Source organism: Gouania willdenowi, chromosome 24 (assembly GCF_900634775.1).
Source record: "Gouania willdenowi chromosome 24, fGouWil2.1, whole genome shotgun sequence".
Taxonomy (NCBI): Eukaryota; Metazoa; Chordata; class Actinopteri; order Blenniiformes; family Gobiesocidae; genus Gouania; species Gouania willdenowi.
In genome coordinates, this window is record NC_041066.1 from 24,932,813 (window position 1) to 24,955,312 (window position 22,500).

A 22,500-nucleotide genomic window follows, 5' to 3' on the forward strand; every position below is an offset into this window, starting at 1 on the left:
TAAACATGTAGCAGCTAACACCTCAATGCTAACATGTAACAGCTAACACCTCAATGTTAACATGTAACAGCTAAGACCTCAATGCTAACATGTAGCAGCTAGCACCTCAATGTTAAACATGTAGCAGCTAACACCTCAATGCTAACATGTAGCAGCTAACACCTCAATGCTAACATGTAGCAGCTAACAGGGACAATGGTCCTAGTGGAGCAGACAGTGTCTCCAATCCACACTGACACTCAGACAGGGTTCAGAACCAATAATAAATCCACGAGTGACAAATGAACAAAGTCAGTGATAAATGATTGTAGTGACAGTTTATTATTATTATTATTATTATTATTATTATTATTATTAGTCGACCACTCTGTGGTAGAGGATGTGGGCGGAGCTAGAAGCGCTGCTACAGATAGCATCGTCTGACCAAACTTATCAACTGTTATGTAGAAAAACTATTTCAAACTAAATTCATCATCTTCATCAGTTGTTCTGTTTATTTCATGATATTCACAGATATTATAAATATTTTACATTGTTCAGTTTATATTTCTCTGGAATGTTCTGGACTAAGTGATGTTTTTATTTTAATACAAAAACACATTTGTTTTAGAAAGTTTACTAAAAATCTAGTAAAGCAATAATATATCTTAGTTAAATATAAGTTAGTGTTTTGTGAACAATGTAATCATAATAGTATTTATTCATGTTACACATTATGCAGCACTCAGTGATGGAAATAATAAACACTATTTAGTTGTTTTAGATCATTTATTGTTTTCATTGATTCAGTCATAAACTAACATACATTTAAACTGAAAAAAGTTGCTTCTCATGTCAAGTATTGTTAGGTTATTAATTTAGATTCATTCATTACTGAGTCGCTAATTAATAAAAACAAATTGTAATCCAGTCCCACCACTAATTAACAATGCTTTTATTATGATTTTTTTCTGTAAAGTAAGGTGGTATATCATGTTAAGTTTGATTAATGTATCTTCTGATTGGTGTTCCAGGGGTGCTGTTCTACTGCATCTACCCCACCAAGCGTCACGCCCGCTGCCTGCAGGTGGCGCTAAAGGGTGATGCAGATGTCAACAACGTGTCCTCAGAGGGAGTTCATGTGTTCCAAAGGATGTGTGAGAAAGCAGAGGAGTGCGCCCCCTTGTGTTTCGACATGTTAGAAGCTGGGGCAGACCCCAACGCTGCAAACAGGGTGAGAAACACCAAGCAGAGCATGATGGGAACTGTAGTTTACAGCCTTAGTTCCTCAGACCACAGGTGTGACTGCGTTGATGTCGGCGGTTAAAGCGGGCTGTCTGCAGCTGGTCAGAGCCATCCTGAGGAGAGGAGGTGACCCCAACGCCCTGAGCACAGAACGCCTCTCAGCGCTGCACCTCGCTGCCATGGGGGGGTCCTTAGAGGTACCTGGTCTGTTACCATTAGGCCCTAATAAAGTAGGGTGACCACAGATTGATTTTCAAAAAAAGAAAACACTTGGACCAGGGTTAGGGTCAGTTATAATTGTAATAATTACAATTAATTAATTATTGTAAAAAAAAAAATTAAACTGCTGCTGTCAGTTAAATTGTAATTGAGTTCAGATAATTGTCTTTGTAATTGTAATTGCCATGAAAACTCTGTTACAGTTCTATGTACAGTTCTACACATATGTAGTTAACAATTATTAATTATTCATATCAAGCTTTCACACAATTTATCATTTAAAACAATAAATCACACAAAAAAAGGCTCAGACGCCCACACATAAATATTAAAACCAATATTATCATTGATTAGGAATCCTAACAAGGTAATCAATAGATAGGAAATAAATTAGATGATAGATATTAGTTTTTAGTAGGGATGTAACGATTCACTCAACTCCCGATACGATTCAATTCACGATACTGGGTTCACGATACGATTCTCTCACGATTTATTTTACAAAATGGGTCTGTAGACAAATTTTTTTTTTGGGAAACTAGAAAATACTGTATTATTTTCCTTTTATTTTTCATTGTCAAAAGAATCCCTTGATAAACTATTCAAAACAATGCAATTTAACTAAAAATAAATCTTGAATTAATTAAATAAAGGAATAATACAAATGAAAATGAAGCCTATTAATTTAAATTCTGGTTCTATAATAAACAATGCAAAACTACATAATAGTTCTTTTTCTTTTTAAAAGTGCAACTGAAAATGTATTTTGTGCCTTAACAATTGGACTTTAAAAAAAAACGTGATTACACTGATTTACATCATATTTGTTTGGACCAGCAGAGGGCGCTGGTAACACAGTGGTCGGTTGGCATGCAGAAATTCTTGCAGTGAAGAAGAGAAGCTATGCTAGCAGACAGAGCTAATAGAAAAACGTGACTTTTACAGATGTTCAAGTAATATTACAGATATTCTTTCGGTGCTAAAGGGGTGATGAATCATTTATTAACATATTTAAGAGTAGAAGGCAGCCAGAAAGAAAGTATTAGCAGAATCTGCCCGCCGCCTACACTTGTGGTTAAAAAAAGTACTGCGATTCAATTTTCAGAAATTCAATATCAACCGTGATACCTATGAATCGATTTTTAACTGCCTTACGATTAATCGTTACATCCCTAGTTTTTAGTGTATTTTACAGCTGATTTAGGACCTGTTAGCATTAGAGATGCTAACAGAAAGCTAACACAAGAGGAAGGTTAACTTTTATCAGATTATTTATTTCAAGCTCAGTAATTGTGATTAATTGTAATTCAATTTTAGTCATTGAGAACATGATTGTAGTTGACTTTCTGAGGATAAAATATTATTAAAATGTAATTGTAATTGGGGAAAAAATGCTGATTACTGTAATTGTAATTTAACATGGGTAATTAAAAAAACGTAATTGACCCCAACCCTGACTTGGACCGACCTCGGCATACTCAAAAAGTACTCAACGTGTACCTTGTTATTCACACTTACATTAATGTACACAAACTATAGCTACACACATGCAGAACCACATTTATTGATCCAGAGATGTAACTGATCGTACCATAACTTCCTATAGGCCAGTGGTTCCCAATCTCTGTCCCGTGTACCCTCTTCATACCATGTGTACCCCTTCATATCATTAGTAGCCTCTCCATAATTAATGCTTTTTCATTAGTAGAACAGTGGACTCTCCTAAACCCTTAACTGTGTCTCCAACATTGGTTCCCTAGCGATTCATCTTAATTAATTCAAAACAATGAGTGGAATTTAAAGTGGAATTAAATAAAATAAATACAATGTAACTTTAATGTGATTACTTCAATAGTAAGTAAATACAGTCTCCTTTATATCTTGTAGATAATTATTGTCTCCTATTGTCAGAACTAATAAAATAACCTCTACATCATAAAATAATCCTGTTTCTATAAATTACAAGAAAATATAGTGTACTACTGTTAATAATTCAATTTATTACGCGGAAGTCATGAACAGAACTGTGTCAAAGCACATCAAAGCGATCAGCAGACACCTCTGAAGAAGACTGACAGTTGACAGTTGAAACATGCCAGGAGATCAAAGTAAAGTTGTCTGAATAAATGAAACCATAACATATTAATAGTATTTGTCCAAAAAAAGTGTCTTAAAAAGGAACTAGGAAAATGTCCCAATTATTAATGTTAAATTTTTCTGAGTACCTCAATGTGTTCCTGTACCCCTGTTTGGGAACCACTAGGTTAAGTTTCGTCCTTTGTTTTCAAATCTTTCTCTGAACCTCCACTCATGGAGGTTTTAACATCCTAAATCTTCCTTTTCTAATAAATCCACCGTTGTTTGCTCTCTTTTAATTTCTCTCTTTCTATTTTCCTCGTGTGTGATGATTTTGTCAAAACAAAGCGGCATCTTTAGTGTAAGTACAAGAACAAGTGGAATTTCTCAGATAGAGCAAATATTAGTGGAGTTACGGTCGTTTAAATGAACTTGTTCCTGGGATGCGTTCAAGGTCCCTGGGATACCTGGACATTTTGTATAATCCGGCCTGACTTATGGTGACCCCAAACTAAAGTAATGCTTTGGAATCAAACCAATGATATGAAATAGATTTGTATTCATTTGACAAAGGCTTATAAATAAAACTTGTATATAATTGAAATCATCACAGCGATGGTTTGTTGTTTTCCAGGCGATCCAGGTGCTGTCTGCGTATTCCGCTAACATGGGAGTGCTCAGCATGGACATCTGCACACCTTTACATTACGCTGCAGCCTCAGGTGACGCTAACTGCTGCAGGTTCCTGGCACAGAGAGGTCAGTGTGCTACAGCTAGCTACAGCTAGCTACAGCTAGCTACTGTTATCATTTCATTTATTTCTGCAAGAAAGAAAAAGCATGTTTTAAAAGGGAGTTCATTTTAAATATGTATTTATTTGTGTTTTATTCTGTAGTTTATTGCTGTCTATCTAGTGTTCACTGTATTAGAAAATAAAAATATATCCATGTAAAGCAATTTAAAGAACACTTTGGAATGGATGCATTTCATATATAAAGTAGTAAACTGTCTCTGACTACAATTCCCCATGTTTTCCACAAATTTGAAGTGAGTAGTGTGAGCACAGATTGTCCAGTTCTCATCACACAGCTGTGCTGGTTGGTAAATAATTATTAGAGCTCAGTTTTAACCATTTACATGAATCGTTTTCAAAGGAAAACGCTAAAGTTTTGTAGCGTTTTGTCTGTTTCTACTCTGAATTGCGTTCATTGATAAACCACAGCTCCACCTAGTGGCCTGGCATGTTTACTACATGGAACTTTTTAGAAACAAAAACAAAAGCAACCTTGAATAAACTATTGTGGGGCTTATTAGCATTATTAAGGGTCCATGGTATCAGTTAGATTCTGGAGTTAATATTTCTTTAACCAACAATTTGATTTTATGATGGAAAGATGTTTTCATTTAGGTGTGGATGAGGTAGATTTGTGGAAATGTGGTTATACATTATAAATAATATATATAGTATAGAGGGTTTTCACCTACATCACGTTCTGGACTGTAATCCGGATGTGCGGCCATATTGGAGGCACTTTGAGGTAAACCCTGTGATGGATAAAAGTCCAAAGCCACAGAAAAGCTCCTAAAAATGTGTTCTAGATGTAAAGGCAAACAGGAAAGGACTGTGAAAGGTTTATTGGTTTATACGAGTTAGATCTACGATGACCCAGAGAGTCTTTGTCTATTGTGTATCCTGATCAACCACCTGTTTTTAACCCAGTTCTTGAGATAAAGGTCAGACCTTTGACCTGGAATACAATGATAAATACAGCTCTACATTTTAACTACTGTGTTGCTACTGTAGCAGTTATTAAATGTGATTATATTTAGTCAATAATGAATAGGGGTGTAACGATTCACTCCCGATGCGATTCTCTCGCAATTTATTTTACAAAATGGGACTGTAGACAAACGATGACTGAAAAATATTCCTTTAATTTTTTGAGAGAAAAAAATTGAAAATACTGTATTATTTTGTCAAAAGAATCCCTTGATAAACTATTCAAAACAATGCAATTTAACTAAAAATAAATCTTGAATGAAATTTAAAAAAAAGGAATAATACAAATGAAGAAGAAGCTTATTAATTTACATTCTGGTTCTATAGTAAACAATGCAAAACTGCATAATAGTTCTTTTTCTTTTTAAAAGTGCAACTGAAAATGTATTTTGTGCCTTAACAATTGGACTTTCACGTTGCACATTATGTCAGATATTTGTTTGGACCAGCAGAGGGCGCTGGTAACCCAGTGGTCGGTTGGCATGCAGCTAATCTAGCAGTGAAGAAGAGATGCTATGCTAGCAGACAGAGCTAATAGAAAAACGGGACTTTTACAGATATTCACAAAATATTACAGATATTCTTTTCGGTGCTAAAGGGGTAAGGAGTCATTTTGAACATGTTTAAGAGTAGAAGGCAGAAAGAAAATAGTAGCAGATTCCGCCCGCCGGTACACTGCTGGACAAGAGAAGGGATAAATATATAGCACCCTCTGCTGTTTAAAAAAATACTGCGATTCAATTTTCAAAGTATCAATGTCAATCGTGATACCTATGAATCGATTTTTAACTGCCTTACAATTAATTGTAACATCCCTAATAGTGAATTATATTATTATCATTACACTAGAAAATGAGTTCAGAGCTGCTACTATCAACAATTCACTAACCTGACAAGAAATGGGCCGAACAAATTCAGATGTTGTCCAGATGTTTGCCTTGTAGATCCTGGTTTAACCACTAGCTCCTCCTTTCCTCTAATAACTTTTGACATTGTTCTCCCTGATTTGTTCTAACTTTTGGCAGTTTATAAAACTCCAAATGTTTTTCACGACAATAATTCACCATTTCCTTTAGTTCCACATTCGGGATCTGCTTTGTTTACCTGCTGAGTACCTCCAATATGACCACTTCTGGTTTTATGACGCATCTATTAATTGTATCATTCCCTTTGGGCTGGTTAGCAAATAACATCATTATCATCATCATGTGATCAGTCATGTTTACAAACTTGTAGCTTTTTAAAGATGTGATATTGCAGGAAATATGAGTGTGTTTAATGTGTTATAGAAGAGGTGTCAAAGTAATTTTAGTTCATTTCAATTTCAACAATATTGTACTCTAGTTTTTACTTCCACATTTAAATAATATATAAATTATGTAAGGCACCAATAATTATCAAGCAATAAGTGAAAGATATCAGTCCCTGCAGGAACTTCACTTTAAATGTATCGAATTTGTGAACAGTTTTATTTAATTTGGCAAATTTTCTTGAAATAATTTGATGAAAATTGCTAAATTTTGGGGAAAAAAAGACTTCTATCAACAATTTTCTGCCATAATGTAATAAAACCATGGGAAAACTGCAAATACTGTAAAGTTTGATTGATTTTATGTATTTGGATGGTGTGAGATATTTAGAACTGAATTAGTTGGTAATTTACACAATGATTCATGATATCTGTCATTTTTCCTTCGTCTTGCGGGCCGAATTGGATGCTTAAAGGGCCAGATTTGGCCCCCAGGCCTTCAGTTTGACACATTTGTGTGGTTTTGAGATAAAATTTAGCTGGAAACTCTACGGCATTAGGACTAAAGAGGGGAAGTATAAATGAAGTATATAAACTGAAGGCTTTCCTTTGTAATAAAACTCTTCTCTGTGTTCAGGTTGTAACCCTAAAGTGAAAAACAAAGACGATGTCTTACCACGTCAAATTGCCAAAGACAGCGGCCACAAAGCAGCGGCCAAGGAGCTGAGGAAGGCAGAAAAAAAATCGGCGACAAACAGACCCACGTCCAGTCCATGGACGCTGACGCTCTACGACTGGTCTCAGGAGAACCAGACTGAAATACGACAAGCCTGTGGAGAAGGACTGGACACGGTTTCAACAGAGAAGTTTATCTCTGTGATAGAGAACCTCAGAGCTCCTGTTGATACACACCAGCTCAGTGAGGTTATCTCAGCTAACGACAAGAAAAGAGAGGGACTTATTAATCTAAATGATTTCATCAAAGGTGTGAACTATATCGACAAGCCTTTCCTCCACTCCTCCTACGTGGCAAAGAAGAAGAAGAAAGGCAAAGGGGCTGCGAAAGGTGGAGGGAAGAAGAAGAAGAAGGGTAAGAAGAAGGGTAAGTGTGTCCTCCTTATGCCCATCTGTACCCGACCACCAGAGCTCATGGCCCGTAGACCAGATGGAGGACCACCACACTTCATGATGGAGATGTACACCAACAGCTCTGACGTGCGCCGATTTGACCGCCATCACCCACCAGAACATCCCTTAGCCAACGACTCAGGGTGGTACATGGAGAAGCCACGGCGAGCCTACGTTGACATGGCCTCCTGTGTGAAGAACGGAGACCTGCAGACTGTGGACCTGGCTTTGTCTCAGGGTGTTCCTGTGGATGTCAAAGACACGTTTTACAAGATGCCGCTAATGGTGGCGTGCTCTAGTGGAAACGTAGAGATGGTTCAGTACCTCCTGAGGAAGGGGTGAGCGCTTATTATTGTCTGTCTTATATAATCTGGGTTTGAAGTCACACAAACTGGAGACACATATATTAATTAAAACATAAATAGTTCCCAAATGTTCCCACCTGGTGTTTGGAAACAAGGTGCTCCACCTGTTCCACAGGGCCGATGTAAACACATGTGACCAGTTCTTCTGGACCCCCCTCCACCATGCTGCTCACGCAGGTCACATGGAGATAATGAAGCTTCTGTTGGAGGCCGGGGCCACCGTGGACGCCATCGCCCTCAATGGAGGGACTCCGCTCATGAGGGCCATTGAGAGCTCTCGATCGTCCTGTGTGGAGCTCCTGATTAAGGCGGGCGCTAACGTGGCGCTAGAGACAGAGAAAGGTTAATAGTAATATATTTTTAGTAGCTTTTTATGTGGTCAAATTAACAACACATCCCTCCATCCTTCAGGACAAAACTGCCTGGATGTCGCCACAGATTTTGCAGATTCCAAAATAATCAACCTGGTGAAGGACAAGATGGACTCTCTGCTAAAAATAAAGGAGCCAAAGAGAAAAGGCCTGAAGCCTAAAAGTGCTAAAGCAAAGGTACCAAAGAAACTTGATTAAAACCTGTGCTGTGTTCTGTTTAATGAGGGCATTAATAGCTCTATCAATCATGGTTTTCATGATCTCAAACATGAATGTTAAGTCACATTTCAGCATATCGCAGAGCTTGGGGCTTCAACAGATGAAACCCTCACTGGTCATAATTCTACACAATAGTTTGACTAAAATGTTAAGAGTTGAACCAGGATCAATCAACAGCCCAAATTCATACCAAGTACATTTGTTTTCAGCAGAAAAAAATGGTTTTAGGATTTAGTTACTCTTTAACTTCCAAATACTAGTCCTAACCCTTAACAAGCTTATAAACCACCTTTCCTTGAGGAGAAGCCACACTAAGATCTGAAGTTTAACTTCACGAGGAAGCTGGAGAGCCACAGGTTGAACATCATTTGTCTTCTTTAATATGAGCCAAATGTTCACTTGTACATCCCTCTCCCTGATATTATCCTCTTATCTGTGTTCTTTAGTTGTAAACAGCATATAAATGTGTCTCCTTCAGGGTGCTGCAGCACCCACCGACACCCACAGTGTCACAGCAGGACCCACTCCTTTGAAGAAGGACTCAAAGAGCATCGTCCTTCAAAACGCACACATCACTACAGGCCGAACCAACGCCGTGGACATCACCTTTGTGCCTAAAACGGTACGTTTACCTCTGAGAAGGCCACGCCCACTCACTGCTAACCATGCACTGTGTGACGCACTCAGGTTTGGGGAAAGCCGCCCACCACCAGTCAGCTGATGTCTCAGATGGAGGAGCCATATAGTCTGTTGACTTCCTGATGTCGTTCAGCCACAGTGTGTAGAGGACTGACCACAGAGACCCAGGAGGCTGCAGAGACATTCACAGGTTAAGGTTGGAGCTGCAGGTGTTTCTCTCGTGGGTAACGGTTGATGGTCTCAAAGTCCACCTACATCACCTCCTGGCTGGCTCGCCAAAATATGGTACACTTTTAAGAATGACACTCTGGAGCACATTCATTTTAATTCTTGCAGAAATGGTGACAAATACATGATTCCTGACGTCTCACCCTATTAGTGACTGGCGTCTGCTTCTGAACACGCATTACTAGTTAATCGTAAATATTCAAGTTACAAATATACAGTATATTTATGTAGTATTTCACACCGTAAGCCACATTTCCAACCAGTATAAATCCTCACTTAACTTTCTTTTAATCTCAACTTGCTCTTCCATGAACTGTTTAACCTTTTTTTTAACTTATAACAGAACTATTTTAACTATTCAGTCTTTATTAATGTTTATGTCACATTCTATAATGCTAATAAAAAACAATAAAATCCCATACTCAAAACTTGTCTTGCATATACCCTTATTTTGAAAGGTAACAGATCACCCGAGTTCAATATTTCATATCACTCTTATACTGTTAAATTGAAAGCTGTACTGATGACGGTCAAAGCTGTAAAATGTGCGGGCTTTATCACCATTAGCATATGTGTTGTTAGCCTTCACTTATTCACACACTAAAATAAAGCTTTAATCCCTTTCACCTCATTCGTTAACTAGAGCTCTGATCCCAGTTTGTGATTCTACTGTGATGCTTGTTTCTCCCTTTAGAAGACAGTTTTTTACTTCATTGTCACTGTGAGCTACCACTTATTGCTACGGGCTCACTCGTCTCATTCAAAGTTCTGTTCAAAAACGCTACAAGTCACAGTCTAAGGCCAGTTATTATGTTTTATATTTCCTTCTAGTTATGACTTATAAGCATCCTACCTGCAGAAATGTGACAAACGCATATCAGTCCAAAGTCTGCTCTTCCTGACGTCTGCTTCTGGCTACACAATGCACGCAGCTCCACCTGTACTCAGAGAATATACAGCATTATGTTCAGTCATTGAGGATTTAACAAATATTTATTTAGAGTCAAAGTCACAGAAATTGTGCAGGACAAGATTCAAACCAGACACTCCCTGGTTATTCCTCAAAGTTCATGAGCAGCAGCTTTCACACTCCTAATCAAGCACTCTAAGGCTAGCAAAAGCAGCCTACTTTAATAAAACCTTAAATCACATTAAAAGTAAGAGTTAACATTTTACTAATTATGCATATATATATATATATATATATATATATATATGTATATATATATATATATATATATATATATATATATATAAAATTACACACTATTGTCATTCCGCTAAACTGCCTGTGAGCTCCCTCCCTCCTGCTAAACATGGGCGGGGCCAGGTGGAAGCCCCGCCCACTTGTGAGTGTGCACACCTGATTCTTTTCATGACACCAATAGTGAACTGAGACGATGGCATTACTTATTGAGCAGCTACAGTGAAAATAAATAGTTCTTTCCTCTCACTGGGACTGAACCTTTATGTCTACGACTCATGGTAAGAACGTCCACATAGAACCACGGGTTTCATATCAACTTCTGTTGCTTGGACGGTGCATTCAAAAGCAATCAGGAAACTTGGACTTTAACATTGTTTAGCATAGGAACTTAAGCTGAATGTTCATTAATTTGTAAAGTTTTGGCAAAATGTTTATTGGGTTTGATGTACTAAAGTTTAATTTAAATATTTTTTAAGCTTACTTCATGTGCCAAATTAACTGTGTGGTTACAACTAGTTTTGGTTAATGTGAAATATAAATACGTTCAGATAGAATGGATAAAATAAGTTGTTTAAATAGTAGTTAAGAACAGGGGTTTGAAACACTGACTCACTGGTAATGTGTAGATGTTTTGTCCTCCCACGGGAATCTAAAAGTGAGCTTTATGAGGGTAGTGTGTACGTGTGCATGACAATGCAGTGAAATAATGTGAATTGTGTTTTATACATGCTATAATCAGTCACATCAGTTTCCCCGTCAGTAATGAACATTTCTGGTGCATCCATCTGTAGTTGTGTTGTCTGCCAGACGTAAAGGAATATAAAGCTTTATAAAAGCTGCTACTTGAGCTTCTTCTGCCTTATTTCTCCTCCACCGTTGGTTCTTCTCTAGTTTTCTCCTCCGTGTCCTAAGGTTGATTTTGATCTTGTGAGATTCCTCCAAAACAAGTACATTTTCACTATTTGTGAATCCACGTCTAAAATATAGTGTCGTCACACAATAGGACTGTTTAGGATTAATTTCTGCAGTTTTCTGGTCCTGCTCCTGTTTTCATTCAGTCTGTGGATGTTTTAGCTCATAAAAAGCTGCTCACATTTAAGTTTTGTTTTATGGTGTTACGGTCCAAATAGCATCCAGATACTGACTATCGACTGTGAGGCTGGTATGAGGAACAATAGATGTTAGAACTTCTACCATTTGACACTTTTTCAAAAACAATTAGAAATTTTTTGAGGGAAGTAAATATATTTATTTTGCACATTATAAATACCACTAGGAGCTAACAGCAGTCGTCAACACACACAGAATTTGATCACAAGAAACGAGGAGCACCATTACACCACCTCTGGTTCTTCACATATCATGTGCATGCTTTATGTAACATCCATTTTTTTTTTTTTGATTCCTTTATGCATTAATATTGTTTCAATTCACTAGTTCATCTGTAATGTGACTTATGTGTTGCTCCTTTTTGTCCGAAAGTAAAAGTTCCCACCCCCTGTCTGTGTGTCCTCTCTGTGTGGTGAGATTAAAACATGTAGCTCTCATCTATCGTTTTCCCGTAAATATCAAAATATCTCACAAAACTGAACAAGATCTCATTTTAAAACAGAAAAATGCTGCTTGTCTGGTTTTTTATTTTTCTGTATTTTTGTTTTGGTTTTAAGTCTGTAAAACAAAATAACAACACTGTTTATTCGTTATTTTGATTTGGTATTAAAACGGAATAACCATAGAACGAAGGGTACACGGATTCTTAGCATCTCATAATTATGACTTGGGGGGGGGGGGTGTTCTACTAACGGGAATGAGCTTCCATTGTACATACTTTTCACTTTTGCTCCATAAAAACGTGTCATTCCACATTCTAACCACAGTGTGTCGCTGTTGGTCAAACTTCTATGGTTTATTAGGCTACATTAGCACATTTGTTTTTCAACAACAGAGACACCAAAATGGCAGCTATGTGTTTTCTAAGTATCATCAATAATAAGTCAGTGAGGAATCCTGAGCTCCATTGGATGCATTATTTCTATCATCTGAATCACATCCGTGTGGTTTATCACATTGAGCTTCATCGTTTGGATTTAAATCTATTCTCTGATTGTTCTGAGTTAATGAATAATCTGAGGCAAACTTTCATAATCTTCGTCATCAGGAGATAAAATTAGATGCAGTGTCCTGAAGGACCACAGGGACGCAGTTATATAATATGACATATATACAGGCTACAGAATGGGCGGGGCTTAAAGCGCTCAGGCTTTAAACACAGAGACATAGAGCTATAATTATAGAATAATTCATGACAAGGAAGGAATAGATGCTACCTTACATTGTTTTTATGGTAAATGAAGAAAGGGGGCGGGGGGGGGGGGGGGGGGGGCTGACTCAGAGTATGGAGGGATGATGATGATGATGATGATGATGAGGAGGAGGAGGAGGAGGAGGAAGAGATGTTCAGGGCTTTTCTTGCACCATCACTGCTCAGAGGATGGAGGAGTAAACAAAGCTGAGTGACGCAGTGTGTCTGTGAGGGCGTGGCCTCTCCTCTTATGGTCCTGCAGCAGCATGTGTGAGTGATTATCTCACATCAGTCCCTGGTTCTAGAGTTCTATGGTTCCTACGGTTCCATGGTTGTAGGGTTCCATGATTCGAGGGTTTCATGGTTCCATGTCTCCATGTTTTATGGTTTCATGGTTTCATGGTTCCGATGGTTCTTATGATTCCATGGTTCTATGGTGGCATGGTTTTGGAGTTCCATGGTTCTAGGATTCTATGGTTCCTATGGTTCCATGGTTTTATGGGTCCATGGGTCAATGTGTGTGTTCCTATTGTTCTATGGTTCCCATGGTTCTATGTTTCTGTTTAACTACACTTTCAGCACCACAGACAGTGAACACATATCTGCACATCACTGTGTCTGTGTGTGTGTGTGTGTGTGTGTGTGCGTGTGTGTGTGTGTGTGTGTGTGTGTGTGTGTGTGTGTGTGTGTGTGTGTGTGTGTGTGTGTGTGTTGCAGCCAGCAGCACTGCAGTCTCCCAGCCCTGCACTGCTTACTCAGCACCAAAACACACACACACACACACACGTATTCTCAAACTGATTTTTATTTACAATGCACCAAATAAAATAAACATTTACTAGACTGTAAAGTTTGATTCACTTTAATCCAGAGGAGCTCCTCCTGTCTGTCATCCTTTACATAGACAACATTAGTAACATTTAAATAGTAACATTTAAATAGTAACATTTAAATTGTAACATTTAAATAGTAACATTTAAATTGTAACATTTAAATAGTAACATTTAAATTGTAACATTTAAATAGTAACATTTAAAGCAGAAAGTGAAAATAAAAGCTCATTAATGCACCAACAACAGCATCACAGGAAACCTTCACTGGACTTTATTTTTTTATTCTTTTTCTATAGTTCCCATAGTTGCTATTATTGTTATTGCAGCTCATTCTTATGGTGGCTGGGAAGTGTCAGGTGAATGCATTTAAAGAAACGAACACAAATACAAACAGGTCACAACACGAATGCAAAATGGCCACAACGGAAGTGTTTCCGACAGACCGGTATTACAGACGGACATGTTTCTGGCAGATGTTTTTAACCCACCAGAACAAAGAAGAACAAGAAGAAGACATCGAAACGCGTATGAAAGTAAGTGAAAGTTGATTAGGATACTCTTATATTTTTCATATCAGGCTATCATATCATAATACCCGTCCAACTGTAGTACCGGTCCGTAGGAAACACTTCCGTTGTGGCCGGTTTGCATTTGTGTTGGTTTCTGTAAATGCATTCACCTGACACTTCCCAGCCACTGTACTGATGGACTATTGTTTATTTTAAGCATAATATCTTTACTTTATAAAGATCACTGAAAGCTTTTAAATTTAACTCAGAGAAACTCGTCACAGTTTTGGTTTAACTGAAATGCTGTTCTTAGCATTAAAAACACACACACACACGTCAAAGTAAACACTTCTGTTTGAGATTGCATGTGGTAAATAATAATATTTAAATATTATTATTATTAATTTAATAATAATTAAAGAATATATAATTTTAATCAGTATGTTTTTATCTTTTACTAGATTTCAGGCGACCCAATTTTAGTTCCAGGTGGCCCCACATGGGGTCACGACCCCAAGCTATACTATAATAACCTAACTATAAAAGCTCGTCACTACTGTAGTTGATTAGCAATAATTTCTATCTATTATTTATTGTTTTACCGTTAAAACCACAGACAGTATCTAACTCCTACAGCAGAAATGATATTGCTAGGCTAATGCTAGGATAATGCTAATGCTAGGCTAATGCTAATGATAGGTTTTATTGTTATTGTTAGGTTATTGCTATTGTTAGGCTAATGCTAGGATAATGCTAATGCTAGGTTTTATTGTTATTGTTAAGCTAATGCCAGGTAAATGCTATTGCTAGGCTAATGATAATGCTAGGTTATTGCCATTGTTAGGTTAATGCTAGGCTAATGGGTAAAGACGCTGGGCTCGCAGTTGGCGGGTTGCCGGTTCAAGTCTCACCTGGGCCAACACTGCGGGATCCTGAGCAAGTCCCTTAACCCCTGCCTGTATCAGTGTGTGTATTTTAACGCCTTCTGGAAGAGAATTTATTTTAGTTTTGAACATTATCTTTGTTATCTTATAAAAATATGATTGAACAAATAATGGATGTGTGTGGTCATAATATCATGCTTTGTTCATCAATCGTACAGTCTTTTTTTGTTTTGCAGTAAAACATCATTTAATATGGTTTTAAAAGTTGTTTCTCAAAGTTCTACACAGTACGTCATACAGTATATGACAGTATCAAAGTATAATACATTGTAAACAAGGAGTTATAATTAAGTAAATATGTTGTTTTATATAACACACCAAGTGTTTTTGTTTTTATATAATTTATATGTTGCCTCCAAGATAATTTATAGTCAATTATGGCTCCCAAGTATCCCTAGGGGTACACGTACCACAGTTTGGGAACTACTGCCCTACAGGGTCCATTTAGTCCTTGAATCATGTGCTTAATAAGAACGTTTGTTTCTAATGTAGTTTTCTATTGTTTGTCTTTGCATTTACTTCCCAAAGCAAATGAGATATTATTAAATGCTTTGTCGGATAAATATGGATGATGGATGGATGGATGGATGGATGGATGGATGGATGGATGATGGGTAGAGCAGGAGGAAACAAAGGAAGGTGTTTCCCACAGCTGTGCAGTGACTGCAGTGTGACACTGATGAGTTTCTTCTTCTTCTTCTTCTTCTTCGTCTTCTTCTTCTGGTGCAAACAATGAATCGATGAGGAGCAGACAGGGAGGGGGGAGGGGGGGGGGGGGGGGGGGGGGGGTCAGGGTGGTCCAAAGTAGTTTCACTGCAGTGGAGGCGTTTCTCTGTCTTTGTCCCTTTACCTTAGTTCACTCCTACCTGCACGCTTCACCCTGCATTAACCTGATTCTCTGCTGTATTTCATTATAACAGCCATGACACATACAGTATATACAGTAAACCTTTACGTTCCCACAGAACAGAAATAAAGTTTATTCACATCCACATTATCCCTCTACGTTACAACTCAGAACTCTGGGTTTAGGGGTCTCATCCTGTAGTCGCTGCTCCTACACATACTGTAGAACCTTTATGACGGCGGGGCCACAAAAATGTGTTTATTTAATCAGAGGGTCACATGATCAACATTCATGTCAGCATTAGAGTAATGAGTGATCTTAGCATTAACACAGGAAAGGACATTCTGTGTATGTTTGTTGTTATCTTGCTCGTTGTGAAGCATTTTGTGTATTTCTGTTGTCCTTTTGTGTATTTTTCCTGCAAGTGGCCCCCAGGCCCCCAGTTGCCTATGTCTGTCCTACACCATGCAGAGCCACATGTTGGTGAGAAAACAGTGATTAAAAGCATTTTAATGCCAAAAACTTTAGCAAATAATGATTAATCACAAATTATTTACCACTGCTGTCGAAGTTGGAACACATTAATTCAGGCTTTATTTATTTATTTTTTTACCTTGTTACTGTACTTGTTGCTCATGATTTAAAATCATTCTGTTCCTATAATCTAATCATGTTTAATCAATGACCAAAATAGGAAGCAGTGCAAAATATTTGGTAAATCATTTTATATTTATGGGGTCCACATCAAGGTTGACATTTTTACATATGCCCCACGTTTAGCGATGTTTACGTTTAATATAACATTTTTTAATTGCTGGAATAAAATACGTATTTTGCTTTAGATAATGAAGCTTCATAATTGACACATTTAGACAATTAGCATGATGAATTGCTGATCTAGCAATAATTTGTAATGTAATTTGTAATTTGTTTTCTTATGTTCTTCAGGAAAACTATAAAATAATACATATTTTCTGTTTTTTTAATTTTTTCACTGGCTTGGTGGACCCTTTAAACAATGGCTAATAGTTTTGCCTGGTTATATTTTTTTGGTATTGTAACAAATTTAGATTGGGGACAGAAAAACATGAAAATGTGGGGTTTGATGCACCCTAATAATATATAATGTAATTTTCAAATGAGAAAAGCAGAGTTCAGATTTGCGTGGAAATGATGAAAGGATTATTTTTTGGCGGGTTTTTTTGGCCTATTTTAATTGGTCCATCCAGTTTTCTGGAGCCCCACCCACAATCATAATCCTGGCGCCGCTACTGCCTTCGTATGTCTGTCTCAGAATGAACAAGGAAACATTAAGTATTCAGGGAGAACATGCAAATCCCATACAGGTGTGTGTGTGTGTGTGTGTGTGTGTGTGTGTGCGTGTGTGTGTGTGTGTGTGTGTGTGTGTGTGTGTGTGTGTGTGCGTGTGCGTGTGCGTGTGCGTGTGCGTGTGCGCGTGTGTGCGTGCGTGCGTGCGTGCGTGCGTGCGTGTGTGTGTGTGCGTGTGTCGTAGGGGAAGCTGTCACATTGTAGCAGGAGGAAACCATGACCAAACATGGTCACAGGTGACGCACAGAGGAATACCCAGTTTCCATAGTAACAGGCAGGCGTAAAAAACTCTGGTAGCGAGTCGTGAATCTGTGGAGGTGAAAGCCCCCCATGCACACACACACACACACACACACACGTGAAGTCAAAAAGCGTTGATGTAAAGATAGTATCAGTTGAAGAGATGATGTGTCACTGACCACACACACACACACACACACACACACACACAAAGTGAGGAGGATGAGAAAATAGTGATGGATTAAAGAGAAGAGGAGTGTTGATCCTGAGCTGTGCTACATGATGATGATGATGATGTTGAAGATGCGCTAAGCTCCTCCTCCTCACTCTCATGGTGAGCAGAAAGAAATTCATACTTTTAAGGCTAAAAAGCTTCTGTGCTCATAAATGTTTAGAAATTACCCGTCTTTCATTTTAAGAGCCCAAGATCAAAGGAAGATCAAAAGAGGATCAAAGGAAGATCAGGTTTGTCAAAATGTACAATTATTTTTAAAATAAAATAACAAAAACTAATTCAATTCAAAATAATAAATAATTCTCAGGTTCTAAGTATATATACATTTATGAACTCTAAAACTGAGAAAATAACCTCAATTTAATGTTGTTTTGGTGCCCTACATTAGGTTTAATCTGATTGGTTGGCTTTGATGTGATGCATTTGATTGTTGTTTGGTCATTTCTATAATGTCTGTTGATCAATTTAAAACTAAAAATAATAACTTAGTAATGGTTGGGTGTAGAAATGTAACTAATTACTTCTTCTAAAAAGTATTTAAGTACAAGTGAAATTACTGATTTAAGTAGTACCCATAAAAGCAACTCAATTACAGTAATGTGAGTACTTGTAATTCATCACTTTTTCCTCTGCGTCAAAGTGAAATTACCATAATGACCCCTCCTCGTGTTCCCAAAATGTGTTCAGGGTCAATGGGAAATTTCGACTTTCACAAGAATGTGTAAAATGGAAGTGTTTTGTATCAGGAGGGTAATGTCAGCTGTTTAAAACACACACACACACACACACACTTGAAGGTGAGTCGGCAGTAATGTGCCACTTCCTGCCAGGAGGGCAGTTCATTTCTGGCCCAGTGACTCCATCCTCACCACTGCTGTTTGTCTCCTCCACTCCGTTACCTTTCAGTCCCACTGGGAACACGCATTACTTTAGCTTTCATCCTATCACATGATCAAATGTGACATCTTACGTAACGTTCTGTTGTATGGCTAGTTTTTGTTCTTTTCTGCCTCTGAATAGTTGTTGGCCAACATTAACTGATTCATTCACAGTGAGGACGACACTACAGACGTTAACAGTATTATTGTGTGGAACAGGATCATCCATCATGTCCCACGCTCTTCAGTCCCAAAAGAATTCTGAATTTTTTACTGATTGTTCCATGATTATTTAATATTCACACTGTATATGTTTAGTTTGATCTGATCAGTACTTTTTGAGATATGGATAATTTAGTCATCTTCCAATATGTCTGTAACTCCATCACATAGAAAGGTAAATATAGTACAGTAATAAGCTCCACCCACTCTCTCAGAATATAGAAATAGATCTGCTATACATCCTATCTGGTGGACATGTCAGCTCCTCTAAATAGTCACTAAGTCAGTGTGTGTTTGGGTCTGGAACATGTTTGGGTCTTCAGTAAACTACTTAGCATATGTCTCAGCTCCCTGTAATGTGATCAGCTTAGAGCTATGAACATAGACTGTTCACATCACTAATGATTAGTCACAGCTTAGCTCTGTGTCTGATAATCATTTATTGTTCATCACAAATATGAAGTCATGTTTTAATGAAAAAACCATTTTGTTGGTTTGGTTTCTGTTCAGGAGCAGCATCAGTAACCACTGGAAGGAAAAAGTCATTTTAACACCAGAAAGATGGTCAGAGATGGAAGAAATCTGTCCGACTGCTGTGGGTTAGTGGACACAAAGTGGGTGGACCACCAACCACAGATTAGGAACCGTCAGCTTCATCGCAATTATACAGAGAGAGAGAAACGTGGTTAAAGCATCAATATTTAAAGACTGAAGTAAATATAAAGCGCAGCTCTGTGCAGCTAAACCTAGAGCAGCAGAACTATAGACAAAGTATCAGAATGACCTGAACCAGCCCCAACTTTCTCTAATTACTGAATCTAAATTTGGTTCTTAAGCATTGAGGTGTTAGCTACTACATGTTTAGCATTGACGTACTAGCTGCTACATGTTTAGCATGACATGCTAGCTGCTACATGTTAGCATTGAGGTGCTAGCTGCTACATGTTTAGCATTGAGGTGTTAGCTACTACATGTTTAGCATTGACGTACTAGCTGCTACATGTTTAGCATTGACATGATAGCTGCTACATGTTAGCATTGAGGTGCTACCTGCTACATGTTTAGCATTGAGGTGCTAGCTGCTACATGTTTAGCATTGAGGTGCTAGATAATTAATTAATAAATGAAACCACTGCAGACAAACAAAATAAACCCACATATAAGTGCAGATGATCAGTGTTTGTTAGCATAAAGGTCACACTTTTCAGCACATGTGCAGTCTGCATGATGTGACTGTGACAACGTGATTAATCTCACAGAAACATTGCTTTCATTCATGTGTTGCTATTTCCACCCTATTGTAGTATTTCTGCTACAATACATAATAAGTGAGAATATAAATACACTCTGTTCTACTTTTAGACACTGTGAACAGACTGGGACAGTGGAGGATCTGATCAGAACTAAGAGGTAATAATAATAATAATAATAATAATAATAATAATAATAATAATAATAATAATAATAATAATAATAATAATAATGTGATAAATCATCTGAGGTGATGAAATAAAGATGTGATTGTGTTTGTGATGCTGAGGATGGAGAAACTTGAGCTGATTGTGGTGCTGAGTCACTGTATGGCTGCTGCAGTTCCCCCCCCCCCCCCCCCCCCTCCCCCACAGCTGACTGACTGTGTCCCAGCCTCACGCACACACACACACACACACACACACACGCACACACACACACACACACACACACACACACACACACACACACACACACACACACACACACACACACACACACAGGCTCTGCTCCATCTCCCAAAGACATGTCATTCATTGATTAATATCATTATTTGATCCACTTTAGGGTTGTTGTTGAAAAGACTTTTCTTACAGTGCCCAGCAGAGGCAACGGGGGGGGGGGGTAAATTCGATTTGAGTTGATTTGATTTGATTTCCTAAAAAAGCGCTATATAAAATGTATGTATGTATGTATGTATTATTATTATTATTATTATTATTATTATTATTATTATTATTATATACATTAAGATTGGTAAAAATAAATACATAAATATGATTTTAAAGCATTTTTAAATATGAGTGTCTTTGGCATTTTGTTCCGTAAATGAAAATCTCTGACATTTGTAAATAGTATTTGGACGATTGGTGACGTATAGTATGAGTTAATATGATGGATTATTTGATCTTTTCTTGAAATAATCTCAGTTGGCCAGTTAAAATAATCTTCTTTATAAATATTAGTAAATTATAATGCATTTTGGTTTCAATCAGGGGCCATGATGCGGTGCATATCAGTAATTCTCAATTACTAAAGTTCAATTACAATAAATCACAATTACTGGGCCTATAATTAATAACCTTATTAAACGTAGTGTTAGCTTTCTGTTAGCATCTCCATTGCTAACGGGTCAGTTTGACTCGTGTTAAATCAGCTGTAAAATACACTAATAAATATTATCTATCATCTAATTCTTTTTCTCATATCTTGGTTACCTTGTTAGTATTCTTAATCAATGAATATATTAGTATTAATATTTATGGTCTGGACGTCTGAACTCAATTACAATTCAACTTTAATCACATCTTCACATCTTCATCACATCACAACTTTATTTATTACCAATTACGCAATTGCAATTATAATTGGTCTGGTTAGAATTAGTTTGTTTCATGTACGTCTACGTGTCCAGATGTTTGTATGAAGCAGAAATGACTCCACAAAGTGATGTTAGCGCTGCACTCACGTGAAAATGAAACGTAGCTGAAATTAAAAAGAGAGAGAAAGGTGAGGAGAAGGCACAGGCTGCAGAAAAACATGGTAGATTATTAGCAGGTCTGCCTGATGGAAACACCTGGTGTTGTGGAGTTGGATAGGGTGGTGGGTGTGTTACAGGGGTCAGACCATGCGCACTCTGCAAGGGGCAGGGGGAGAATTGCCTCCCCTGGTGGTTAAAAGTTTTCATTACAGTTTTTCAAAAGTCATTCGAAAAAATACAATTATATCAATTCATTTGTTGTTCTTTTAGTGAAAGGGTCTCAAACTCTTGAGACTTTAGGTTGGTTCTTCTTCTGTTACGCAATTCTTCTTCACAATGTAAATGGTGCAGCGACACTGCCCCCAGCAGTTCATGTAAGGTACTGCAGCAAAAATGAAGCAGAAAGATTTTATCATGAATTTACAACATTAAACGATGCATCAACTCAAATTTTTTTTGTCAACATTATCATTTATATTACTAATCATTTTTTTGGCATTATTGTATACGTTACACATATTGTGGTTGGTGCTAATCTTGAGAGGTTCTATATATTTATTTCCACCACTGGTGATGGTGGATTGTGTTTGAATGTAATGTTGGTGTAATGTTTTTACTTCCTGTTTATGTGTTTCTATAGTGATTATGCTGTTATACATAAACATATAACCACTCAGATCACATGTTTGTGGCCCTGCTGTGATTACAGATGTCTCTCTCTCTCT

At 37.5% G+C, this 22,500-nt stretch overlaps 1 protein-coding gene across 3 annotated transcripts in view; it reads left to right on the forward strand.

The window, feature by feature from the left end:
- Positions 1-9,457, forward strand: part of ankef1a (ankyrin repeat and EF-hand domain containing 1a) — a 15,591-nt gene extending 6,134 nt beyond the window's left edge. For all 3 annotated transcript variants that reach the window (XM_028439497.1, XM_028439498.1, XM_028439499.1), the window contains 8 exons: positions 1,014-1,213; positions 1,272-1,421; positions 4,154-4,277; positions 7,186-8,014; positions 8,157-8,383; positions 8,453-8,589; positions 9,110-9,253; positions 9,319-9,457. In XM_028439497.1, the coding sequence (XP_028295298.1) occupies positions 1,014-1,213; positions 1,272-1,421; positions 4,154-4,277; positions 7,186-8,014; positions 8,157-8,383; positions 8,453-8,589; positions 9,110-9,253; positions 9,319-9,393 (1,886 nt within the window). In that variant the 3' untranslated portion in view covers positions 9,394-9,457. The remainder of the gene's footprint in view (positions 1-1,013; positions 1,214-1,271; positions 1,422-4,153; positions 4,278-7,185; positions 8,015-8,156; positions 8,384-8,452; positions 8,590-9,109; positions 9,254-9,318) is intronic.
- Positions 9,458-22,500: the final 13,043 nt, after the last annotated feature.